The following is a 20,917-nucleotide window of genomic DNA, read 5'->3' as shown; positions in this document are numbered from 1 at the left end:
AGCAGGTATTTCTATCAATTGATTTTTTTAATTTATATTATTTAAGTTAACATTATTGTACTTGTTACTAATTTGTTCCATAGATCCATATTCTGACCTTTTTCTTTTAAACCAAATTTCCACCTTTTTTTTGTTCAAATATTGAGTGTTCATCAGCATTTTTTAAATAGAATTTTAGGGTTTAAAATAATCATATTTGGCATTAATTACACTGGTCAGCATAAACAAATAAACAAGAATAACCTATATACGGTATTTTCAAGATCAGTTTTTGGCACTGATTAAAAGCTCCTGTTTTTCTGTTACATGCCACGTGGTATTTTTTTTTATTATTATTGTTTTTTTTGTGTCCGTTTGTTCGCTTTTTGGTCAGCTGTTAGGTAGGTGCTGGCCTAAACCCAGAATGCTTAAAGGGAACACTGCACACTGTCAACTGTGAAGCTATTTTCCCAAAACAAATTGTTGAGGTTTTTTTTTAAATGCAGACCAGTGCCATTTAAAAAATATATATATTCGTAGGACGGACCAGTCCGTGTGTTACAAGTTCATTAACATATGTCATATTTAATACATTTGTTTGATTTATCTTGTACTATGTTTTTACTTTATGATTTTCTATTTTTTTTAAACAAGGACTTTAGGTTGTGTGTAAAATAGTGACAGCCAGGCCAATACCTTGCACAACTTGCATCGCTCACACAAGGATTGCTGCAAGATTTCCAAACCCAATTCCAAAAAAGTTGGGACACTATACAAATTGTAAATATAAACTTAATGCAATTATATGGAATTGCCAAATTTCAATATTTTGTTCAGAATAGAACAGATGACAGGTCAAAAGTTTAAATTGAGAAAATGTATCATTTTAAGAGAAAATATGTTGACTGTAAAATTTCATGGTGCCAACAAATCTCAAAAAAGTTGGGACAGGTAGCAATAAGAGGCTGGAAAAGTAAATTGCACTTGCAAAAACAGCTGGAAGTTCAGTTACCACTAATGAGGTCCATTGGCAATTTGATTGGAGTATAAAAAGAAGCGAAGATGGGTAGAGAATCACCAATTCCTCCAATGTTGCGCAGAAAGATAGTGGAGAAATATCAGAAAGATGTTCACCAGCGAAAAATTGCAAAAAGGTTGAAGTAATCGTCATCTCCAGTGCATAACATCATCCACAGATTCAGAGATTCTGGAACAATCTCTGTGTGTAAGGGTCAAGGCCGAAAAATCATACCGGATGCCCATGATCTTCGGGCCCTTAAACGGCACTGCGTCGCAAACAGGAATGCTCACTGTAAGGGAAATCACAGAAAGGGCTCAGCAATACTTCCAGAAAACATTGTGGGTGAACACAATCCACCGTGCCAGCCGCCGTTGCTAGACGAAACTCGACAGTACAAAGAAGAAGCCATTTCTAAAGCAGACCAAGAAGAAATGGAGTGTGGCAAAGTGGAAACCTGTTTTGTGGTCAGACGAATCACGATTCGAAGTTCTTTGTGGAAAACTGGGGCGCTATATCATACTGACGAAAGAGGACCCAAGTCAGTTTATAAGCCTGCATCTGTGATGGTATAGGGTTGCATGAGTGCGTGTGGCATGGGCAGCTTCCACATCTGGAAAGGCATCGTCAATGCAGAAAGGTATATTCCGATTCGAGAACAACATATGCTCCTATCCAGACGTCATCACTTTCACAGAAGATCTTGCATTTCTCAACGCGATAATGCCAGACCACATGCAGCACCAATTACAACATCATGGCTGCGTAGGAAAAGGATCCGGGTATTGAAATGGCCAGCCTGCAGTCCACTTCTTTCACTTATAAAGCACATATGGCGCATCATAAAGGGGAAGGTGCAACAAAGAAAGCCCAAGACAGTTGAACAGTTAGAGAGACACAGGTTGGACAAGAATGGGACAGCATTCCTATTTCTAAACTTGTCTCCTCGATCCCCAGATGTTTGCAGACTGTTGTAAGAAGAAGAGGGGATGCCTCACAGTGGTGAAAATCGCCTTGTCCCAACTTTGAGATTTGTTGACACCATGGAATTTAAAATCAACATAGTTTTCCCTTCAAATGATACATATTCTCAGTTTAAACTTTTGACCTGTTCTCTATGTTCTATTCTGAATAAAATATTAAAATATGGCACTTCCACATAATTGCATTGAGTTTTTATTCACAATTTGTATCGTGTCCCAACTTTTTGGGAATTGGGTTTGTACCTTGTTTTGAATGACAGGTCAATAAAATGAGCTTACAAACACATTCTCATTACAGTATATATATATATATATATATATATATATATATATATTTATTTATATATATATATATATATATATATATATATATATATATATATATATATATATATATATATATATATATATATTAGGGATGTTAGAAAAAATCGATTTGGCAATATATCGCGATATTACAGCGCGCAATTCTCGAATCGATTCGATATGTGGCCGAATCCATTTTTAAACATACATTTTTTCGGGGAATATTCAACAAAAGGTCTTACTTAGGGTTAGGATTTATACACATTAAGCATGGAAGAATGTTATATTAATGGAACATTAAGCCTTAATATGTTTATTTCAGTGCTGTTCAAACATGAAACAGACTGCAACCTGTATGTTAAATGCAGTGGCTCAGTTATAAAATAAAAATAAAAAATTCATACAAATCTTACAGTGTACATGTACAAGTTTACTGATTAGTACTTTCTAAATTTGAGTTTAAAAAAATCGCAATAATCAATTTATAGATTCGTATCGGGATTAATCTGTATTGAATCGAATCGTGACCTATGAATCGTGATACGAATCGAATCGCCAGGTATGAGGCAATTCAAACCCCTAATATATATATATATATATATATATATATATATATATATATATATGGGTGTCCAAATTACTTTAAATTAATTAATTAAAATACTTGGAAAGTCAGTACTGGGGGAATTCCAGTTGCTACACAGCAGACACATACATCCATGTCAAAATTTTCCTGTAAAAAAATTAATAATAATGCATATACTGGTATTTGTGGAGACCGGGTAAATTGTATTTTACAATTTAAAAAATGTGCAGAATTTCACAAGTTACTTCATGTTAAAGATTATATAGCTCTTAATATAAAAAGAAAAATGCACGGAGCTGTCAGAAACATTTTACAAATGCAATTATGCCATCTAGTGGCAGAAAAATGACCAACACAAATCAATATCACACTTGTATTTAACTTTAACTCAATTTTATGAATTATTATGAAATTATTTTATCAATGACTAAAACGTTAAAGTTGTTCCGACTTTTATGTTAATAATAGTATGAAGACAAAAAATCTATTGTACATTTTATTGTACATTTAGAGTAGATGTAACATTTGCAGCTAATCGTGAGTTAACTATTGAAGTAATGCAATTAACTACGATTAAACAATTTAATCGTGTGACACCAATATATATTTTTAATTCTTATTCTTGAATTCTTTTTAATGATGCTCGTGTGTTGCTTTCCTCTGCTGACGTTGAAAACGGCCGCCCCCTGAGATGAATCAGAATGTCATGTTTGGACTAGTGAGGTCACATATAACATAATATTGTCATGAGATGTTTAAGGTTAAGTTCTACTTAAAGGTCTATCCACATGGAAATTGGGCACTTAGACTTGGACCATGGTCAACCGCAGGTCCAAGTTTGGCTGCGAATTCATCACGTGTTTATGTAGAAAAGACACCAACATGCAACCAGACACAAAGACAGACCTTGTGCGCAACAGCTATGAACGTCAACCATTACATCATGTGTACCTGAACAAGTTTACTTGTTTGTTCTTTTTCAACTGACGTCCCCGCAGACATGCAAACGCAACACCCACAAGACTCATTAATCAAGTCAATATTTGGTCAAAACATTTGAATAATTAATGTGCCTAAATGAGCCTTTTGGGGACAGGGTCAGAGGTAGTTGAAAACAATGCGGTCGGTCTCATGTACACCAGAGGAAAGCAAGGTAGCTAAACTATTAAGGCAATGTTAGAGTAGACAATATTTGTATTCTACTCTTTGCGTGTTCAATTAACTGAATTGTGAGATTCTGGTGAAGAAGTCCCTTTGCAAAGGTATAATTATTCTCAGAAGCTTCTGATCACACAAAATGAAGACACCCAAGCCGTGTTCCGTTCAGATTGTGTGTCCCTCCTTCCCTCGCACATCATTATTTATTGAAAAGTGGGTGAATACGAAAAGTCTCCTCTCCCCTCCCATTCACATCAGATTAGACTTGAACAATAATACATCAGCCTGTCCTTGGACTCTCTTCGACCGACTGAGACCGGTACTAGCTATACTCCCTTTAGATAATATATAAAAGAAACTTGTTACCCTTCTCTTCTCAGGCGAGAGAGACAGATAAGAATACAATAGACAATACTATTCATTGAGCTATACTGCTATAACTAAATCCAAAACGGCTAAAATATAAATTGAAACTGAAAAACAATGTTAATAATCCAACATTCCCTCATTTGAGCTCATGAGAGCTCAACACATTAAAAAATGTTTTTTCAATGGTTGTGTGCTGGAAATAATTATCATTAAAACATCCCTTTAGCAGGAGAGGAGATAGTTTAGCCCTTTAGCATTAAAAAACAATTTGATACATTTAAAAGATTTTTAGTGGAATAAGCATAGCATATGTGAGGCTTAACATAAAATGTTGTTCATTAAAAAGTGTCGCAATATATCGGCAGACGAATATGTGTTCTTTGAAGCCATCTCGTGATGAAGTTCTTTGTTGAATGAGAAGATGACGTTGTCAGCTTTTTGCAGAACCCCAGAATAGATTGCCTGCAAATGTGATTCTCGTGATGATTGCCCAGGAAAAGGCACTTGACTTGATCCGTTGAATGATGTCAAAACGGCCGCTCCAGAACCGAACACTGGGTCAGCTGACGTGGCTCCCAGGCCGGAGGTGATAAGATTGATGATCATCAGTTGATGAGATAGCCGGCAGCCTTGTAGACCAGTTGTGGAATTTCGTCTCTCCTTTCCGTCATCAACCTGAGAGCGGAATATGTTTAGTCTTCTCATAAACCCACATAAATTTTATTTGGAGGAAAAACCCTGATAGTTTTTGTTAGTTGGGATTAGTAAATGTTATTTGGTTAAGATCCGTAGGTCCTGCGCTGTTGGAACAGGAAAATATCTATTTTTGTGACAGTGAAATAGAGCCCAGCCTTTGATTGAGTTGAATGACATTCGCTCATTCATTAATATAAGACAGAGCCTGTAAATATTTATTTTTCAAATAGGTTTTGTTCAATAATAGGTTTTTTTTTTTTTTACCACGACTAAATTTGTTCTAAATTTGCATAACTGTGCCTTTCACCATCCTGAAAGGAATCATTTTACTAGCATATCATATATTCTCTTCCCAGAATCCCACGACCGGCCGAATCGTGACATCCTGGAAAAAGCTCACATATATTCATATTATCTATACTCTTTTGCAAACACTGGGCTCCAAACATTACATTTTTCAATTGTTTCTGAGATAAAAGATATAATATAATATAATTACCTTCATCCGGCGAATATGCATTATTGTCCTTGCTTGCTTCAGACTTACTTTGCTCCGCTCGATTTCCTCTGATAGATTTCTTCATATTCAAACTGTGGATTATCATTTCAAAACCTTTTCATTTTTTTAATCTACTAATTCGTCTACATTGGTTAATTTCTTAAACATAAACTCCCTCATTTTGACAAAGATCCACTGATTTTTTCAAACACGTCAAGATAAAGGGAGGATAAAATAGAGACCTCATAACTCAAAAGACGTCGTAAATAACACAGCCCTCTAAATCAGGCTATGAGGTAAACGAAAGAGCTACAAAACACAACAATAGAAATGAGCACAAGCAGATACAATTTAAGACACTAATATATGATGACTTTGGGGCCATAAAAAATAGAGGTAACCATATTAATCTAATTCAGGATACGAATTACACAAAACTTACAAATATCTACCATTTCCTAGATTTAATCAAACTAAAAATTATCTTCAAACTGCTAATCAACTTCACCTCTTTTACATATTAGTGGGGCTCATAAAAAACACAGCACACAAAATATTTCTGGGATTCATAAATCACAGTGCTGTGAAAAAAAAAAAATCTAAAATTAACCATCAAACTCGCTATTATTTATTAAATAGCATCAACTCAGTACGATAAGATGCATGGTTCAATATTATGTATATAAAACATATACTTAGATAATATATATAGTAATAATATATACCACTGTGAAAACTTCTTAGTTAGTCTTTTACTTATTACTACTCATTTTATTCTATTATTTTTTCTATATTGTAGCTGCAGCTGGACGAAGTATATCGTATCATATCATATTAATAAAATTCCCATTGTACCAATTCAGAAACTGATTCTCCCAAAAATATAGGCAAAAATTTAGTAGGCTATAGATTGAAATAAATTTTCTCAATCCCTCATTTCAAATTCACATATGTCGTTTTCAATTTCCAGAAATACCTTGCTATAGATCACAGTTCCCCATTCAACACATTAAAAATGCCTTGCATATACCGCGCAGCATTTCACTGATTGAAGGGTCGCATCCTAGTCAGACCACCAGCTTTCAAAAGTCAATGTTCAGGGCGGCGGCTGTGTCAGACAATGTTCAGCAGGCATCAGCGATGAGAGGAGACATCTCTGTAATGAGGCTTGTACACAGTCACTGGGCATTGTGGAAGTTGAGCACAATGTTTTTTGTAGGCACAGGAGGAGAAGACTGTGCTCTGCGGCTTTTGACCTTTGATCTCTGCCACGTCCATTCAGACGCTGTCTGCAATGTGGACCCGATGACACATTTTCGGTCCTTCCAGACGCTCACCTCGACCAACGAATGCACCCGGCTGATCCAATGCACTACAATGCCAGACTGAGGAAATGGGATCATAGCAAGATAGTTCACTTCCTGCTTTCTCAAAAATGTTTCGTAAAAAACAGCTTTTTTTTTTTAAATACCCCTTCAAAATAGCTACTAGCAATACTTGCAAATACAACGTATCAGCAGCTGGGGCGTATCCCGTTCGCAGTTTGTAATCAGTGAAGGCCATCAAACCCTCATCTGCCTTGGAACTTAAACATCAGTTTCTGAAATGACACACTCAGAGAAAAAACAAATATTAAAAATCATTATCATTATGTCGACTTCAAAAACATTTATAACTTCTTATTCAACTATCTTACTTCTAGCCACAGCTGTACAGATGTAGGCATAATCATGTCAACTCAATACAGCTCAACACAAAATACTATTGTTCTATCATTATCCTTTATTAATTTGCCCCGAAAAGGGAAAGTTAACAAATTAACCATCTTCATCAATTATTATAGTATAAAAGACTATCAATTCAGTCACTAAAAAAAAAAAAAAAAACACTAATTTAATATTATTCTACAAAAACTCAACAATATCTTTCAAATACTATTACTTATTTTTTTATTGTTTATCATTCCTCTCTTACCTAGAAAAGAGAAAAAGTCCCATTACGAGTACACATTATGCTCTATCCTCCTTTTCTTCTAACCTAGAAACAGGGGGGGGGGGATCTTAACATTATACATCGCAAAACCTATTTTACCACATTCCCATTCGAAAAACAAACGCCACTATCACACCAGTCTCATCTCACACAAAAACAACACCAAACTTAGTTAAAGATATTGAAGAAAAACAAACAAAATCACCATACGCACATTTCTCACTCACAATCACAATAATAGCCCCCACCTTTTAGAAGCTAGGCCACACACTCAAATTCATACGCACACACTCTTTAGTCATTATAAAATAATAAACGGTTTCATTCTATCAATTCGTTGTCTACAAATCTTATGGCATTTAAACCGCAGTTTTGTACGGTGATGTCAGTAAACGGGTTAACTTCGAACAAATCACCCGTGAACTGCTCCACAGATGCTGGAGTCATTTTAGCATCAAATTCAGCCACTACATCATTACCAGCATTTGCTAAAGCCCCCCGAGCGGTTTTTACGGAACTGCCCAAAGCCAACATTCTAGCATTACTCATCATTTTATCCACTTTTTTCCGATTTTGTCTAACTCTCCTTCCATTCAAAGAAAAAACAAAAGTCTGACGTACCATTTTGTCCAGCGAAAGCCGTTTTTTTACGCATGCAAATTCCACTGCTTTCATCAAAGCTACCAAACAAACAGTGGATGTCAAAGGTGGAAGCCACCCTTTATCACAGCCCGCCGTTATCTAATCCATTATTAGCTTTTTCATTTTTTGTCGATGTTTTTCGGGCATTGCTTCGACTGCAACCTCAAACGCAGTCTTAACTTGTACATCCAAACACAAATTCCGGCTATGAACCGGAAGCGCATTCAGGTCAAACCATTCTGTATCCCGGTCGTAATCGCCCTCCATTTTTGTAGTTTTTTACTTTTCACTTTCAGTTTATATTCTACGCAAGTAGTATTAATATTTATCAATACAGTGACGTCTCACTTTTAGTATAATAGTTCAATAGGTTAAATTTATTCGACAACGTCTAAACAATGTCGACAACGCTTAAACAATGTCGACAGCGCTTAAACAATCTACAGGAATAACATAAATGGCCACACAACATACACACACATAAGAATCACGTGACCTCTCGTTTATACACAGCGGTTACCCAATCCCGCTGAGCTAAACTGTCCTCCATATATTGCAAAATTTTTGCAAGGCGCTTATTTTCAAAATAACTCGTCACGCGCTATCAAATTAAACCGTAGAACAAAAGTAATTCATACGGTAATCCTGACCTCAAAACTACAAAAGTAGAAGCGCCATAATTAAAAATAAATCACGTAATCTCTCGATTGCAAATACAGCGACACAAATCCAATTATCGCTGTAATCAACCTGGACCCCTCAATACTGTTCAATTTCAAACAGGCGCTTTTTCAAAAAACATATTACGTGTAAATGGACGTTCTCAATAAGAGTCATGAGCAAATATCGATTAGTCCCCAATCGGCCAAACTGCTAAAAAAGCAGAGCGCTTACCATAATCTTCGCGATCCTTAGTGGAAGAAAGACTTCTCACGTCATCCGGCAACCCTTTTATTCAATATATATTATGGTCTAAGGATTCTTCGTAGCGAGACGAAAACAAAACAAAACAACAACAAAAATCAATCTTTAGGTCTGCACTTACGTCACTTTTAAATGCACCACCTCACGACGTGTCCAGTTCAATGTCGTAGGATTAAATCCCAACTCTCAATAGAACGACATCAAACTACAACTTGTTCACACAGATCTCATTTAAAATTTTAGACAATTTAGAAGACGAAAAACCGGCTATAGCGCCTCCAAACAGACAGAATTTCTCTACGTGGATAAAAATCTCCACTTACCGGAATTAATATGGCGCCAGAAATTCCGCCCGTCCGGGAACGCCGCAGCTTGTAAATCGTCAAAATACGACCATCCGTTAGAATTTAGCGTCGGAGGTCACCATTTGTTAGAGTAGACAATATTTGTATTCTACTCTTTGCGTGTTCAATTAACTGAATGGTGAGATTCTGGTGAAGAAGTCCCTTTGCAAAGGTATAATTATTCTCAGAAGCTTCTGATCACACAAAATGAAGACACCCAAGCCGTGTTCCGTTCAGATTGTGTGTCCCTCCTTCCCTCGCACATCATTATTTATTGAAAAGTGGGTGAATACGAAAAGTCTCCTCTCCCCTCCCATTCACAGAAAGGCATCAAGTTCCCATGAATACAAATCAGATTAGATTTGAACAATAATACATCAGCCTGTCCTTGGACTCTCTTCGACCGACTGAGACCGGTACTAGCTATAATCCCTTTAGATAATATATAAAATAAACTTGTTACCCTTCTCTTCTCAGGCGAGAGAGACAGATAAGAATACAATAGACAATACTATTCATTGAGCTATACTGCTATAACTAAATCCAAAACGGCTAAAATATAAATTGAAACTGAAAAACAATGTTAATAATCCAACAGCAACAACAACAAACTATGATGTCATTGACAAAGTTCAGTCTGAGGTTTATTGCTGCATCAAAGGCGCATGTAATGTCATATAGTGTATATCATCTGATATGATATTACATACAATGGCTACAAAGGACACATACTGTAGTAGTGTCATGTGTCACATATTGTATACTGTATTTCAAAACAAGGCATACTTGTTTGAGAAACATTGCTAGCTTAGATTAGACACCATGATTATGCTGCATTCGAGGATGGTCGGAAGTCGGACATATGCGAGTTGGTTTTTCCCAGTTTAAGTAAACAACGAAAAAACATATATATTTATTTTGGTCCTCAAAACTCATTTTGACCTCCAGTAAACTTTTATTTATTTATTGTTTAAAAAAAAAATCTTATTTCAGAAGCATTTCATACAGTTCAGTTCACCGTGTAATTTCATGCAGGGAGATAGCGGCATACTATCACGTATGCTGTGTTATGTGGAGATATGTCGAATATTTATGAATGAAGAAAGCGATCTAGTTTTATACTCGAGTAAATTGTGTTTTACCATTGACGGTCAACTACTGAACTGTATGAAATTGTTTATGAAATAAGATAAAAACAATAAATGAAGCTAAATTGCGAGAAGGTAAGATTGCTGGAGGTCAAAATGAGTTTGACCCAGAAAACAGATGACAGATTTAAACTGGTTTATGAACAATATTTGAGAGAAATTGTGATATTGTGCACGTGGAAGAAGTTTTACATCTTTTGAGTTCATCTCGTAATAAACGGGAGCAAAAACAAAAGTATTTATATTTTTGTTGAGCATAAATAAAAATTGAACATAATGGAAGAAAAATATTCTGATCACTATTAATAAATGCCATTAGTCATTGATTTATAACATAACATATAACATAATATTGTCATGAGATGTTTAAGGTTACGTTCTACTTAAAGGTCCATCCACATGGAAATTGGGCACTTAGACTTGGACCATGGTCAACCGCAGGTCCAAGTGTGGCTGCGAATTCATCACGTGTTTATGTAGAAAAGACACCAACACGCAACCAGACACAAAGACAGACCTTGTGCGCAACAGCTATGAACGTCAAGCATTACATCATGTGTACCTGAACAAGTTTACTTGTTTGTTCTTTTTCAATTGACGTTCCCGCAGACATGCAAACGCAACACCCACAAGACTCATTAATCAAGTCAAAATTTGGTCAAAACATTTGAATAATTAATGTGCCTAAATGAGCCTTTTGGGGACAGGGTCAGAGGTAGTTGAAAACAATGCGGTCGGTCTCATGTACACCAGAAGAAAGCAAGGCAGCTAAACTATTAAGGCAACAACAACAAACTATGATGTCATTGACAAAGTTCAGTCTGAGGTTTATTTCTGCATCAGAGGCGCATGTAATATCATATAGTGTATATAATCTGATATGATTTTACATACAATGGCTACAAAGGTTACATACTGTAGTAGTGCCATGTGGTGTAATGTGTGTATGCAAATTCCTGTGTTGTGAAAGCACCCTTAATGCAACATTTTTCTTGTTCAGCAAACGTGCGACATACATTTTATTCTACTTTCCCTGAGTGTGCTTTAAGATGAATTATGAAACCCCAGTTGAAGTTTGCTGTAAAACTTAACACGCAACAAAAATAATTACACATATTGTATACTGTATTTCAAAACAAGGCATACTTGTTTGAGAAACATTGCTAGCTTAGATTAGACACCAGGATTATGCTGCATTCGAGGATGGTCGGAAGTCGGACATATGCGAGTTGGTTTTTCCCAGTTAAAGTAAACAACGGAAAAAACATATATATTTATTTTGGTCCTCAAAACGAATTTTGACCTCCAGTAAACTTGCCTTCTCGCAATTTCTGCTTCATTTATTGTTTAAAAAAAAAATCTTATTTCAGAAGCATTTCATACAGTTCAGTTCACCGTGTAATTTCATGCAGGGAGATAGCGGCATACTATCACGTATGCTGTGTTATGTGGAGATATGTCGAATATTTATGAATGAAGAAAGCGATCTAGTTTTATACTCGAGTAAATTGTGTTTTACCATTGACGGTCAACTACTGAACTGTATGAAATTGTTTTTGAAATAAGATAAAAACAATAAATGAAGCTAAATTGCGAGAAGGTAAGATTGCTGGAGGTCAAAAGGAGTTTGACCCAGAAAACAGATGACAGATTTAAACTGGTTTATGAACAATATTTGAGAGAAATTGTGATCTTGTGCACGTGGAAGAAGTTTTACATCTTTTGAGTTCATCTCGTAATAAACGGGAGCAAAAACAAAAGTATTTATATTTTTGTTGAGCATAAATAAAAATTGAACATAATGGAAGAAAAATATTCTGATCACTATTAATAAATGCCATTAGTCATTGATTTAAAAACGTCATTATTCAACTACTAAAACCCAACTTAGATAAATACACAGTCGTCCCCCACCATTCGCGAGAGATGGGGACTGAATAGCATTAGTGATGGTATACTGCATTTTTAGGCCAATTGAACTCTCACCCCTCTGACACAAAGTCAGTTGTAACTTGTGTTGATGCTTTCTCTCATTTACTGTAAAGAATTATTTTCTTATTGTCCTCATTGTAATGATGCTTGATGTTGACTTCTTGTGTTCCAAGAGGGTGGGGCGACTTGGCTGTGGTTGGTGTTGCATGGACCATGCAAACATAAAGCGAGTAGCGGGCCGATGTGACTCAACATTTCTTTGCTTGGTCTTCCACATTGATGCCGGCCAACGTGACCATCCGGTTGAGCCTCGCCGAGCGAGTGACAACCGCCACCGTGACCAGCTGCTTCTGCTTGATATTCCTCTTCGTTAACGGGGTCATGTTGTACACCTTGAGAAGTAAACGCTTGTTTCGGGAGACATCGCGCTACATCCTGATGTATCACCTGCTGCTTGGAGACACGCTGCTGCTGGCCATCACCCAGCTGCTGTACTTGCTGACCACCGGCGGCGTCACCCTCACGTACCCCGTGTGCGGCGTGCTGATCATGCTCAGCAATGCTGTCAGTCGGAATCCGCCTCTGGTGCTGGTGGTAATGTCGCTTGAGAGATACGTGGCTGTGTGTCACCCTCTCAGACACGCCTCCATCATTACCGTCAGGAACACGGCGGTGGCCGTGCTCGCCGTGTGGGTTTTCTGTTTTCTAAATGAACTCATTCAAGGGCTTTTACTGATGATGTTTCCTTTTGACCAGCTGGAGAGTCTGCACATGGCACGGTTTTGCAACTACGTCAACCTGTTCCTCGTGCCCATTCTTGAATATTACTACAAAGTTTACACATATTTCCTGTTCACCTCAGCAAGCCTGAGCATCATGTTCAGCTTTATCGGCGTGACGGTGGTAGCCAGATCGGCGGCGCCTGACAAAGACTCGGCCCGTAAAGCTCGCAATACGCTGCTGCTGCACCTGCTGCAGCTTGGCCTCTGCCTGCTGTCAGTGCTCTACGTCGCCATCATGGCACTTATCTCGTCTTTGTTGAGCCGCTTGATGTGGATAAGGGTGCAGACCGTTTTGTTTGTGTGCTTTTTTCTCCTGCCCAGATGTCTGACGTCTCTTGTTTACGGCCTGAGAGATAAGAGCCTCAGAGTCGTGTTCGTGTATCATCTCTGCTGTCACCTCAAAATGCTCCTGCGTCCTGAGAGCATCTGAGACACATTCAAACTTTGCACTCTACTGCCTTCAATGCAAATAAATGCTCACATGTGCATGGTGCCATGTTTAATTTATTTCATAAATTATTTATTTCATACACTGACTTGGGGAAGTAATGTCTTGCTACTGGGTGGAGTAGGATGTTTGTTGACATATTTTATGTATGAGCTTGATTTATAGCATAATAAAATTAGCCTAGAAAAAATTTGTCGAGACCTGAATTTGAATGGGGGGGTAAAATGGATAGTAAACTAGACATCAGCGTTGAAATTTCCTCGACAGTGAATGAGTCAACTAGAAAAACATATTGAAGGAGCAAAAGAGAGTGTCACAAAACACACACACACAATTATTAGAACACTTAGGGTGTTAAAAATTCTTCAAGTTGCTTAGTTTACGATGTTTACTTATCTATGCTATTAATTTGAAAGGCCGCTCCATACTTCCGTTTCCTGTTTTCAATCCTCCGTATCAGGTGCCAAACAGAAGCACGCTGCTGTCACTGTGAGTCGATCATTTTTCAGAGGAGCAACACACACGGAACACAAGATGGATAACAACTTTTCCTGAAGCTGAAGTTTTTACAAAAACACAATTTAACTTTTTGCTGAACCAAATGTATGCTCATTAAATATGAAATTGATAAAATATTGATATATTTTTTTGTGTAACAGATGTTAAAGGCGTAGGACCTGCTAAGTTTATTCTTCCGATTATTTTTCGGCCATGTATGTGAACCACTGCGAAACGTTCTTATGTTGCTTTCGTTGCTTAAATGTGTTTGTTGCTTTGTATATTTTGTTTATTTTGTCTTCAAACGTGTACTTTTTCAACCAATCTGTTTTTTTGTATATACATGTTGGAAATAAAAAAAAATTAAAAATTAAACATTATACACAATTTAGGCTGAGGTCAAATACAAACACAATATGCGCACATCCATGTAAGTCAGCCATTGCCCATGACATTATGTGTAACTGAATAAGTTTACTTCTTTGATCTTTTTCAACTGGTGTCCCCACTGACACACAAACGTAACACCCATAGGACTCATTAATGCAGTCAATATTTGGTCAAAACATTTGAATAATGAATGTGCCTAAATGAGCCTTTTGGGGACAAGGTCAGTCGGTCACAAGCACGTCAGAAGAAAACATGGCAGCCAAACACTTAATTAAGACAACAACAACAAACAATGATGTCATTGACAAAGTTCAGTCTGAAGTTTACTTTTGCATCAGATGCACATGTAATATCTACGGAGCCCCTGGCACCAGAGGGGCTCAAGGCATACTTGTTTGAGAAACATTGCTAGCTTATTGCTAGCAATCAATGGAAAACACCATTGACCAGTGACCCAACATTAGCATTAGTTGATGTTCACAGGCATATATTCTTCCTAGTCTGTGATAAACGAGTTCGGTTAATAAAGTTCATTCGCAACTTTCTTCATCTATTCTTTTTATCTTCGTGTGTTTTCATGCACCGCACCGCATTGTCCCTAAGCGGCCAATGTATGTAGAGCAGAAGCAGCAGGTATTTCTATCAATTGACCCCCGATCGAAACCCGAGTGGTGTTTTGTTGTTGGACTTCTGTGCTCGTCACGGACTGACCATAACGAACACCATGTTCAAGCACAAGGGTGTCCATATGTGCACTTGGCACCAGGACACCCTAGGCCGCAGTTCGATGATCGACTTTGTAGTCGTGTCATCGGATTTGCGGCCGTATGTGTTGGACACTCGGGTTAAGAGAGGGGCGGAACTGTCAACTGATCACCACCTGGTGGTGTGTTGGCTCCGATGGCGGGGTAAGATGCTGGTCCGACCAGGCAGGCCCAAACGTATTGTGAGGGTCTGCTGGGAACGTCTGGCAGAATCCCCTGTCAGAAAGAGTTTCAACGCCCACCTCCGGCAGAGCTTCTCCGTTGTCCCGGGTGAGGCGGGGGACGTTGAGTCCGAATGGACCATGTTCCGTGCTTCCATTGTTGAAGCAGCCGATCGGAGCTGTGGCCGTAAGGTGGTTGGTGCCTGTCGGGGCGGCAATCCTCGAAGCCGCTGGTGGACACCAGCGGTAAGGGATGCCGTCAAGCTGAAGAAGGAGTCCTATTGGGCCTTTTTGGCCTGTGGGACTCCGGAGGCTGCTGACAGGTACCGGCTGGCCAAGCGGAATGCGGCTTCGGTGGTCGCTGAGGAAAAAACTCGGACATGGGAGGAGTTCGGTGAGGCCATGGAGAACGACTTCCGGACAGCTTCGAGGAAATTCTGGTCCACCATCCGGCGTCTCAGGAGAGGAAAGCAGTGCGCCATTAACACTGTGTATAATGGAGATGGGGTGCTGTTGACCTCGACTTGGGACGTCGTGAATCGGTGAGGAGAATACTTCGAAGACCTCCTCAATTCCACCAACACGCCTTCCTTTGAGGAAGCAGGATCTGGGGACTCTGAGGTGGGCCTCCCTATCTCTGGGGTCGAAGTCACTGAAGTGGTTGGAAAGCTTCTCGGTGGCAGGGCCTCGGGGGTGGATGAGGTTCGCCCGGAGTTCCTAAAGGCTCTGGATGTAGTGGGGCTGTCGTGGTTGACACGTCTCTACAACATCGCGTGGACATCAGGGACAGTGCCTCTGGATTCGCAGACCGGGGTGGTGGTTCCTCTTTTTAAGAAGGGGGACCGGAGGGTGTGTTCCAACTTTAGAGGGATCACACTCCTCAGCCTCCCAGGTAAGGTCTATTCGGGGGTGCTGCAGAGGAGGATCCGTCGGGAAGTTGAATCTCGGATTCAGGAGGAGCAGTGTGGTTTTCGTCCCGGCCGTGGAACAGTGGACCAGCTCTACACCCTCAGCAGGATCCTTGAGGGTGCGTGGGAGTTCGCCCAACCAGTCCACATGTGCTTTGTGGACTTGGAGAAGGCGTTTGACCGTGTCCCTCGGGGAGTCCTGTGGGGGGTGCTTCGGGAGTATGGGGTACCGGGCCCCCTGATACGGGCTATTCGGTCCCTGTACGACCGATGTCAGAGTTTGGTCCGCATTGCCGGCAGTAAGTCGAATTTGTTTCCTGTGAGGGTCGGACTCCGCCAAGGTTGCCCTTTGTCACCGATTCTGTTCGTAATTTTTATGGACAGAATTTCTAGGCGCAGCCGGAGTGTCGAGGGGGACCGGTTTGGTGGCCTCAACATTGCATCTCTGCTTTTTGCAGATGATGTGGTGCTGTTGGCTTCTTCAAGCCGTGATCTCCAGCTCTCACTGGAGCGGTTTGCAGCCGGGTGTGAAGCGGTTGGGATGGGGATCAGCACCTCCAAATCCGAGACCATGGTCCTCAGTCGGAAAAGGGTGGAGTGCCCTCTGCGGGTCGGGGATGAGGTCCTGCCCCAAGTGGAGGAGTTCAAGTATCTTGGGGTCTTGTTCACGAGTGAGGGTAGGTTAGAGCGGGAGATCGACAGACGGATTGGTGCAGTATCGGTCCGTTGTGGTGAAGAAGAAGCTGAGCCGAAAGGCAAAGCTCTCGATTTACCGGTCGATCTACGTTCCTGCCCTCACTTATGGTCACGAGCTGTGGGTCGTGACCGAAAGAACAAGATCCCGGATACAAGCGGCCGAAATGAGTTTCCTCCGCAGGGTAGCCGGGCTCTCCCTTAGAGATAGGGTGAGAAGCTCGGTCATCCAGGAGGGACTCAGCGTCGAGCCGCTACTCCTCCACATTGAGAGGAACCAGTTGAGGTGGCTCGGGCATCTGGTTCGGATGCCTCCTGGGCGCCTCCCTGAGGAGGTGTTCCGGGCATATTCTACCGGCGGGAGGCCACGGGGACGACCCAGGACACACTGGAGAGACTACGTCTCACGGCTGGCTTGGGAACGCCTTGGGATCCCATCGGAGGAGCTGGCTGAAGTGGCTAGGGAGAGGGAAGTCTGGGCTTCCCTGCTTAAGCTGCTGCTCCCGCGACCCGACCCCGGATAAGCGGAATTGAAGACGGAACGGAATTGCATTCAGTTTTTATTTACAATTTGTATCGTGTCCCAACTTTTTGGGAATTGGGTTTGTACCTTGTTTTGAATGGTAGGTCAATAAAATGAGCTTACAAACACATTTTCATTACAGTATATATATATATATTAGGGGTGTTAGAAAAAATCGATTTGGCAATATATCGCGATATTACAGCGCGCAATTCTCGAATCGATTCGATATGTGGCCGAATCCATTTTTAAACATACATTTTTTAGGGGAATATTCAACAAAAGTTCTTACTTAGGGTTAGGATTTACACATTAAGCATTGAAGAATGTTATATTAATGGAACATTAAGCCTTAATGTGTTTATTTCAGTGCTGTTCAAACATGAAGCAGACTGCAACGTGTTTGTTAAATGCAGTGGCTCAGTTATAAAATAAAAATAAAAAATTCATACAAATCTTACAGTGTACATGTACAAGTTTACTGATTAGTACTTTCTAAATTTGAGTTTAAAAAAAATCGCAATAATCAATTTATAGATTCGTATTGGGATTAATCTGTATTGAATCGAATCGTGACCTATGAATCGTGATACGAATCGAATCGCCAGTTATGAGGCAATTCACACCCCTAATATATATATATATATATATATATATATATATATATATATATAAGGGTGTCCAAATTACTTTAAATTAATTAATTAAAATACTTGGAAAGTCCGTACTGGGGGAATTCCAGTTGCAACACAGCAGACACATACATCCATGTCAAAATTTTCCTGTAAAAAAATTAATAATAATGCATATACTGGTATTTGTGGAGACCGGGTAAATTGTATTTTACAATTTAAAAATGTGCAGAATTTCACAAGTTACTTCATGTTAAAGATTAGATAGCTCTTAATATAAAAAGAAAAATGCACGGAGCTGTCAGAAACATTTTACAAATGCAATTATGCCATCTAGTGGCAGAAAAATGACCAACACAAATCAATATCACACTTGTATTTAACTTTAACTCAATTTTATTAATTATTATGAAATTATTTTATCAATGACTAAAACGTTAAAGTTGTTCCCACTTTTATGTTAATAATAGTATGAAGACAAAAAATCTGTTGTACATTTTATTGTACATTTAGAGTAGATGTAACATTTGCAGCTAATCGTGAGTTAACTATTGAAGTCATGCAATTAATTACGATTAAACAATTTAATCGTGTGACACCAATATATATTTTTAATTCTTATTCTTGAATTCTTTTTAATGATGTTCGTGTGTTGCTTTCCTCTGCTGACGTTGAAAATGGCCGCCCCCTGAGATGAATCAGAATGTCATGTTTGGACTAGTGAGGTCACATATAACATAATATTGTCATGAGATGTTTAAGGTTACGTTCTACTTAAAGGTCCATCCACATGGAAATTGGGCACTTAGACTTGGACCATGGTCAACCGCAGGTCCAAGTGTGGCTGCGAATTCATCACGTGTTTATGTAGAAAAGACACCAACACGCAACCAGACACAAAGACAGACCTTGTGCGCAACAGCTATGAACGTCAAGCATTACATCATGTGTACCTGAACAAGTTTACTTGTTTGTTCTTTTTCAATTGACGTTCCCGCAGACATGCAAACGCAACACCCACAAGACTCATTAATCAAGTCAAAATTTGGTCAAAACATTTGAATAATTAATGTGCCTAAATGAGCCTTTTGGGGACAGGGTCAGAGGTAGTTGAAAACAATGCGGTCGGTCTCATGTACACCAGAAGAAAGCAAGGCAGCTAAACTATTAAGGCAACAACAACAAACTATGATGTCATTGACAAAGTTCAGTCTGAGGTTTATTTCTGCATCAGAGGCGCATGTAATATCATATAGTGTATATAATCTGATATGATTTTACATACAATGGCTACAAAGGTTACATACTGTAGTAGTGCCATGTGGTGTAATGTGTGTATGCAAATTCCTGTGTTGTGAAAGCACCCTTAATGCAACATTTTTCTTGTTCAGCAAACGTGCGACATACATTTTATTCTACTTTCCCTGAGTGTGCTTTAAGATGAATTATGAAACCCCAGTTGAAGTTTGCTGTAAAACTTAACACGCAACAAAAATAATTACACATATTGTATACTGTATTTCAAAACAAGGCATACTTGTTTGAGAAACATTGCTAGCTTAGATTAGACACCAAGATTATGCTGCATTCGAGGATGGTCGGAAGTCGGACATATGCGAGTTGGTTTTTCCCAGTTAAAGTAAACAACGGAAAAAACATATATATTTATTTTGGTCCTCAAAACGAATTTTGACCTCCAGTAAACTTGCCTTCTCGCAATTTCTGCTTCATTTATTGTTTAAAAAAAAAATCTTATTTCAGAAGCATTTCATACAGTTCAGTTCACCGTGTAATTTCATGCAGGGAGATAGCGGCATACTATCACGTATGCTGTGTTATGTGGAGATATGTCGAATATTTATGAATGAAGAAAGCGATCTAGTTTTATACTCGAGTAAATTGTGTTTTACCATTGACGGTCAACTACTGAACTGTATGAAATTGTTTTTGAAATAAGATAAAAACAATAAATGAAGCTAAATTGCGAGAAGGTAAGATTGCTGGAGGTCAAAAGGAGTTTGACCCAGAAAACAGATGACAGATTTAAACTGGTTTATGAACAATATTTGAGAGAAATTGTGATCTTGTGCACGTGGAAGAAGTTTTACATCTTTTGAGTTCATCTCGTAATAAACGGGAGCAAAAACAAAAGTATTTATATTTTTGTTGAGCATAAATAAAAATTGAACATAATGGAAGAAAAATATTCTGATCACTATTAATAAATGCCATTAGTCATTGATTTAAAAACGTCATTATTCAACTACTAAAACCCAACTTAGATAAATACACAGTCGTCCCCCACCATTCGCGAGAGATGGGGACTGAATAGCATTAGTGATAGTATACTGCATTTTTAGGCCAATTGAACTCTCACCCCTCTGACACAAGTCAGTTGTAACTTGTGTTGATGCTTTCTCTCATTTACTGTAAATAATTATTTTCTTATTGTACTCATTGTAATGATGCTTGATGTTGACTTCTTGTGTTCCAAGAGGGTGGGGCGACTTGGCTGTGGTTGGTGTTGCATGGACCATGCAAA

The 20,917-nt window shown here is 38.9% G+C and overlaps 1 protein-coding gene and 1 long non-coding RNA gene across 2 annotated transcripts; one reads left to right on the top strand and one right to left on the bottom strand.

The window, feature by feature from the left end:
• Nucleotides 1-4,189: 4,189 nt before the first annotated feature.
• Nucleotides 4,190-8,451, bottom strand: LOC147160559 (uncharacterized). The gene is made up of 2 exons (XR_015090383.1): nt 7,569-8,451; nt 4,190-5,686 (listed from the first exon to the last, which is right to left on the bottom strand). It is a non-coding gene; the product is annotated as an uncharacterized LOC147160559 (long non-coding RNA).
• Nucleotides 8,452-12,957: 4,506 nt separating this feature from the next.
• Nucleotides 12,958-13,788, top strand: LOC147160558 (odorant receptor 131-2-like). The gene has a single exon (XM_086057589.1). The coding sequence runs from the start codon at nt 12,958-12,960 to the stop codon at nt 13,786-13,788; it is 831 nt and encodes a 276-aa protein (XP_085913715.1).
• The last annotated feature ends 7,129 nt before the right edge of the window (nt 13,789-20,917 follow it).

The sequence above is a fragment of the Leptonotus elevatus genome, chromosome 16 (genome assembly GCF_054856555.1).
Source record: "Leptonotus elevatus isolate MCC_2025b chromosome 16, RoL_Lele_1.0, whole genome shotgun sequence".
NCBI classification, from domain to species: Eukaryota; Metazoa; Chordata; class Actinopteri; order Syngnathiformes; family Syngnathidae; genus Leptonotus; species Leptonotus elevatus.
The sequence above is the reverse complement of the archived record's forward strand: the minus strand, read 5'-3'. Positions and strand labels throughout refer to the sequence as shown.